This window comes from Aspergillus nomiae (assembly GCF_001204775.2).
Source record: "Aspergillus nomiae NRRL 13137 chromosome Unknown contig00108, whole genome shotgun sequence".
Taxonomy (NCBI): domain Eukaryota; kingdom Fungi; phylum Ascomycota; class Eurotiomycetes; order Eurotiales; family Aspergillaceae; genus Aspergillus; species Aspergillus nomiae.
In genome coordinates this window covers 75,067-81,105 of record NW_015378163.1, presented here as the reverse complement: position 1 = coordinate 81,105, position 6,039 = coordinate 75,067, and the positions used below count along the sequence as shown (strand labels likewise).

Here is a 6,039-nt window from a genome sequence, read left to right as displayed (position 1 = left end):
AAATAAATAAAAATAAAAAAGGCAATTCACGCCAAGTCGAACACAGTCCATTAAACTACAAGATGCGCACAAAAATTACCTTCCTTAAGTTAAGGTATCAAATAGCGCTGATTCAATGCCCTTCATTAAAGTTTGCAATAAATACGGGGGCAAAGACTCGGAGTTCATCCTATCCCGAAGCCGACGCGACCAACAGCAATTAGGCACCAAACTCCCGAAGGATCATGATCCACGATCAGGAACAACGCCCGTTGTTCCGATCACGATCGAGACACACCTTACATCCTCCTCCAATTTCGGTACCCACTCCATTGACTCTTACGTCCCCAGTCCTTCAAGAGAAGGAAACCCAAATATCTAGATCTCCAAGAGGAAACCTCGCCGAACAAGTCCGTGAGCCATAAAGTACTGGTCTTGCAAAACCAAACCCATTGAAGAAGATCCGTCCAGTGCCCCCCGATAAATCGTTCAAGTTGTTAAAGTTCAAAACGCTGAATCAGCGCTTGAGCTAATCTGATCCAATCAGCGATCTTCCCTGCGTCCGGCTTTCCCATTTCGGTTAAGCCATCACGGACGGGCGTGACCCTGAAGCCCCACATCTTCCTATTTGGGGCACTTGAGCCCTGAGCCCTGAGATTCACATACCTCCTCGGAGCTCAGAGTACTCCGTACCCTTAGGGTACATACTCCATCAATATCCAGCCCGTACCAGGAATAACCCCCCAGCAGCCAAGACCCCCCAACAACAATTGAATTCCAAAATTCAATCCACAATTTGCATAAGACTTCCATTTCCACTAGGTACAGTTCCACACAACATTCGTGCCCCGTCTCATCCCGCCAGTCAAAGTGCACCCTCTTTTCATAGCATCATATCATTGGGCAGCCCTAAGGGCAAGATACTTCCTTTGCCCCTCCTACAATTTGTAATCTCGAAGTTTTATGTATGAGGGTGCGATGTTGCGAGCCGCTAGTGGAGCTCCCTCACTGGAGTTCACTGGACTCGTGATATGTTTTCAAAAATGCATCAATTTTGAGGATAGTTGATTAGCCTTTTGGTTTCCGGGATTTGAATCGTCTGCGTTTGTAGTTTACGGCACAGTAGAGTATTCTCTATGGTGGGAGGTGGTGTCTTTTTTTTTTTTTGGATTATGTTGTTTTCTTTACCTTACTTACTCCGCGCAGGGCCAGGTGCTAGCTACTACTAAGGCTAATCTTCTTCTGTTCTATGTTTGATTGTCAGAGGGCCTTATGGTTCGTTTTCGTTTTCGTTCTCGTGTTATGGGGAGGAGGCTTAGATTAATTAATTTAATTGTTTGAATCAATGGCGTTTGTTCTCTAGGATCTCGATGGGTTTATCTCCTTGGACTGGGGTGTTTTTTTATTGTTTGCGGTTGTTTGGAGATACAACAGTATGGAGTGCACTACATATCACATACAAGATAGGAATGTACATACAATGTCCACGTTTGTACACAACATACTTTGGTCGCCGTGGTTTGTAATCTCGATGCAGGTGTCGGGATTAGAATTTTTGATCTGGATCTCGGGCTGATGCAAGGTTGTTTATATGATAGCGGGCTAGGTGGTATGCCGCTGGCGTATTAGATGGCTGCATATGTCGACGCTAAATAAGATCGTGGGCTATGACAATGTGATTGATGCTTCGGTTGATTCCTTCCGTCCGTCCGTTGATGTAGGTCAATGACTCCTACCCTCGTTTTCCTCCCGGGTCCTTGCTATTGTTAGTATTAGATTAGCCGAAGAAAGGGGGGGAGGAAGGATGTAGTGTACAATTTCATAGTATTCTACTATTCTATAGTAGGTATCTAATATCATGCAAATTACTTTTCCTTGACCCCTATTGAGATCACCCATGTCACCCGCCAGAAAAAACTCATCTGCTGCGAATATCCTCCCTCTATGTATGGCATAACGCCCAACCACCCATCCTGGTTTGTGTTTCTGTAGTTTTCATCAAAAGAGCACGGTCTCGTTCCCCATCCGTTATGCAGGTATTAATATCTCTGTAAGAAGGGAAAAGTAAAATAATTAGTCCGTCCACACATGACGTGCAGACGGAAGCCAATGAAGCCTGAAAATCATTTCAGGGTAATAGATAATGCGATCCTGAGGAATTGGTTGTCATCCCCACTGTGTCATGTTGCGGGCAATGTCCTGCAGGATATGGGACATATAACTCCAGAGGTATTGCGTGCCCTGCTGATGCCGACCTCATTTGCTGGGGATATATTCTCCGGTCTCACGACATTCGCCATCACACAAAATTCTCCTGCGCTGACCGTGTAACCTTGCCGATCGAGATCCAGTAGATCCAGTAACCCAAAATAGACGTCAACTGACATGACTGAGCCTTCCTCGGTTAGCCTAGCGATATATCTCCAGATTTAAAATGCTCCACGAAGGGCCAAAAATCCCTAGCGATCGGGACTCCCTGAGAACCAAGGGATATTGGAAGAGGAAAAGCATTTACGCATAACGGCCAAAACCAATTCTTTATTGCCCCTCCGTCTTGGGGCCAGATTGGGATTGGGACGATGATTCATGTCTTTGCGACAGCGCAGATGGCCCCAGGGGCGGGATCCGATTAAGCGATGGAGACGACATCGCCGAATGTTGGCCATTGGGAGCGTGAGACTGGGCATGAAGCATCAAAGCGTTTTCGCGCTGTCTGCGCTCCTCTTGCTCAGGGGTCATACACTTTACTGGTGGCGGAATGGGGGCATCAGGCGAGCTGCGTCCCATCAACTTGGGACTCGGCTCAAGTTTCTGTATAGGAGGCAAGATTGGCGCACCTGTCATACTCCCAGAAGTAACAGGGCGAGGCGATTGCTTGGTTGGGCTGATCCCTGATAGCGCAACACCGCCATGTGAACTTTGTGGGGGGGACGAGTGACTGGCATTGGGCGTAGCTGCAAAGGACGGGTGTCCACCGGGGATCGAAGAGAAGGAAGCGTAATGACCACTGCCACGGCGGGGGGCCTGGTGTTGCCTGTAAGGCGTCCATGGTCCTGAGTTGTCTGATGGTGGGGCAGGTGGAAACCCGGCAAGGGGTCCAACATCACGATTGCCTTGGGTAGGTGACATTGAGGGACGGTTCTGGATAGGTGAGGGAAATGTCGGGCTTTGAGCGGAGTGGGAGGATGATGGCCGTTGTGAATGGAAAGAATGGAAAGAGCCACCGTTAAAAGAGACACGGCCATTGGGAGGCAGGTGTGTTGCTTGTTGGAGCGATGGTAGCTTCGGAGGTGCTTCCCTAGAAGGTGAATAACCATTGGCACCCTTCGATGGAGAAAAGAGAGCTCGAGGACTGCCGATCGACGCGGCATGGGCAGATTGCGGGCGGCGCTCGGGTGACATAGGAACAGGTTGGGCTGTGTTGTGAGGAGGCAAGAATCGTTGCATTATAGGCAGTTTAGACGGTGACCCGTTTGGAGGCACGGTCGATGGCACGGAGGTGTGTGCAGTCTCCACGCCCTTGCCTTCCTGATCAGCTTCAACAGCCGCAGAAGACGGTGAGGAGCCAACACGAAACTTCAATGGCGGGATTTTCGGTCTCTTTGCCTCCTCTTCTCGTCGTTTACAATCTTTGCAGACAAGATGGAAGTCATCACGCTCGGCCTCTTGTTTCGAGATACCGAGACACTTGCTATGCTGCCATACATTGCACTTCTCACATGCAACGCTATGCTCGCCATCATCCTATGCAGGGTTAGTAAAGATGTCGTAGCACATGGGACGGCGCCAACAGGACATACCAAGTTCTCTCCATGCATACCGCACCCAGAACAATCGAATATCCATTCATCTTCCTGGGAAAGATCTTCCAGATTCTTTTTCTGTCTTTCCAATTCGGCCTTCAACTGTCTTTCAGAGATCCTGCTTTCGCCCCGTTCGAGCTTCTTCTGTTCCTCCGCTATCCGCTCTAGCTCACTTTCATGTAGGATACGCTTTCGTTCCCGATCCCTGATACGTTGCTCACGAGTCATGATGCGCGACCGTCTTTCTGTTTCCATTTTCTTGATTCTCTCTTCTTCCTTCAGGGCGGCAGCTAGCTCTTCTTCTCGTTTCCGTGCCGCTTCGGCAGCTTCTCGATCTTGTCGCTCCTTCTCAGCCTTTCCAGCAAGCCTGCTTGACCGCTTCGCACCGGCGAGCAGCTGCAGGTTCAAAAGCTCCTTTTCACGCTTCGCCTTCTGTCGCTCCTGCGCTTCCTCTTCCTTCTCGATCACAGGCAACACTTGCTCTTCAATGCGATCCCTCAAGATCTTCTCGTCCGGGTCCTTCGTTTTCCGAATTGAATCCAGAAACTGGCGGTAATCTTCTAACGTGATTGCAACACATTCCCATTTCATCCCCTCGTAAGGATCCCCGGCGGCATCTCCATTGATGTTATTATTTTCCTCGCCGGAAGATTCCTCCGCAGCAGCGACCCCTGAGACTTTTCTGCGTTTTGACGCTCTCACAGCACGTGCGCTCTTTCTCTTCGTCTTCGACTTGGTAGGTTTCGGAGGAGGGGGTGGAGGATCAGTACGGCGATAGAGCCGATTGTCATCTAGGATATAATAGTATCTCCCTTCACGATCGTAACCTAGTTCCTCAATGCGCTGATCTGAAGTCAGCAACGAGCGTCAAGCACAAGACCATTCCGAACAGTACTCACCCATTGCGTTTGGTCCACCTCCCTTTGCTCTGGCATCTTATCGCGGATGCGATCCGGATTCCAAAACGTCCATATTGTCAGCTGATGAAGGACGCGAAGCTTCAAGAAGACGTCGAACTCGGAAAACTTATTGGGAACCTCATCGTGCCCGAACGGGTTAAGGAGATGAGGTGCTTTGGCATTATACTGACGTCGCGTGTATTCGTCAAAATTGTCGAATCTAAGGGTAACCGCCAGTGTTAGTACTTCGTGCAAGTTCAAGGGGCTCAAAGCCTGGTCACATACGTGAGACCTCGATGCGACGAGATCCATTTCAGAAGGCAGAGTCCAATCTCCAGAAGTTTTTCGGAAGAACCAGGTTGCAAGCATTCTTTCTCTAAATCCTGTGAAATAGTACGAAAAGAAGAGGTCAGCCTCTACTACACGCGACAAGCAAGTTAAAGAAGGGCGGAATAGGCTATTTTATAGATGCTAGTTCGGAAAGATGGCATACTTCAATACCAAAATCCTCATCAATCTTCATAGGTTTGCCGAAGATCGCAATATACTGCATGAGATTTGCGAACTCCCAGCAATTCCGCAGTCGGTGCAGCAAACCAGACTCCTCAGGTGGCTGCTCCGGAGCAGCGTCGGCTTCGGAACGGGTGCGCTTTCGCGATACCATGTCGGCGGTTCGAGCGCATGAACGGCGCCGCAGCGCAGGACCGAATTTCGAAAATCACGGTTTTGCTGTTGTGCGATGTTTGTTTCCTTGTAAGCAAGAGGCCAAATATGTATACGCGAGAGAAATATTATCAGGGGCTCAATTTCAATCGAAGCAAATTATTGAGACGCAGTGGCGGAACACAGGGCGGGATTTGCCAGGGCGGGCGTGTCTGCGAGATGGAGATGAGCTCACGGGGCGCGTCGAGACCTCCGCCCGTCAGGTGATTTCCAGTGTTAGCGAGCTCTCCGATAAAGTGCTCTTTTAGATCTCTACCACGTAAGGAGTCAAGGATAGTCCCCAATACTCAAATTCTTATTAAAAAAATATATATAGAGCAAATATATGCAAGGCAACGTTGTACCTAATTAAAGACAGTAAGAATAAAGACAAACCGTGCCTCAGAATTTGCAGACCAGAACGTCTTCCACTCGTACATACAATCCCAACGCATGAATCAAAACCTAGATTCTGGTATCTCGCTCAAAGAGGGTCTATCTCATTCAGATGGAAAATGAGGAAAGGGATCGTCAAGGACAAGCAGAATGCACAGAAAAGACAGCGCCATCCATATCCACGCCACCGTACAAGCCTATACCATTATGACCGAAATGGGATAAAGGAGGAAAAATCGCAGACCCATGCGGAAAAAAAA

At 48.8% G+C, this 6,039-nt stretch overlaps 1 protein-coding gene across 1 annotated transcript; it reads right to left on the bottom strand.

The window, feature by feature from the left end:
- Positions 1 to 2,517: 2,517 nt before the first annotated feature.
- Positions 2,518 to 5,345, bottom strand: ANOM_004381 (putative PHD finger domain protein; the record flags this gene model as incomplete). Its single annotated transcript, XM_015549638.1, has 5 exons — positions 2,518 to 3,723; positions 3,780 to 4,625; positions 4,682 to 4,901; positions 4,967 to 5,064; positions 5,175 to 5,345. 5 exons carry the CDS (start codon positions 5,343 to 5,345, stop codon positions 2,518 to 2,520), a joined length of 2,541 nt encoding a protein of 846 aa, XP_015407562.1.
- Positions 5,346 to 6,039: the final 694 nt, after the last annotated feature.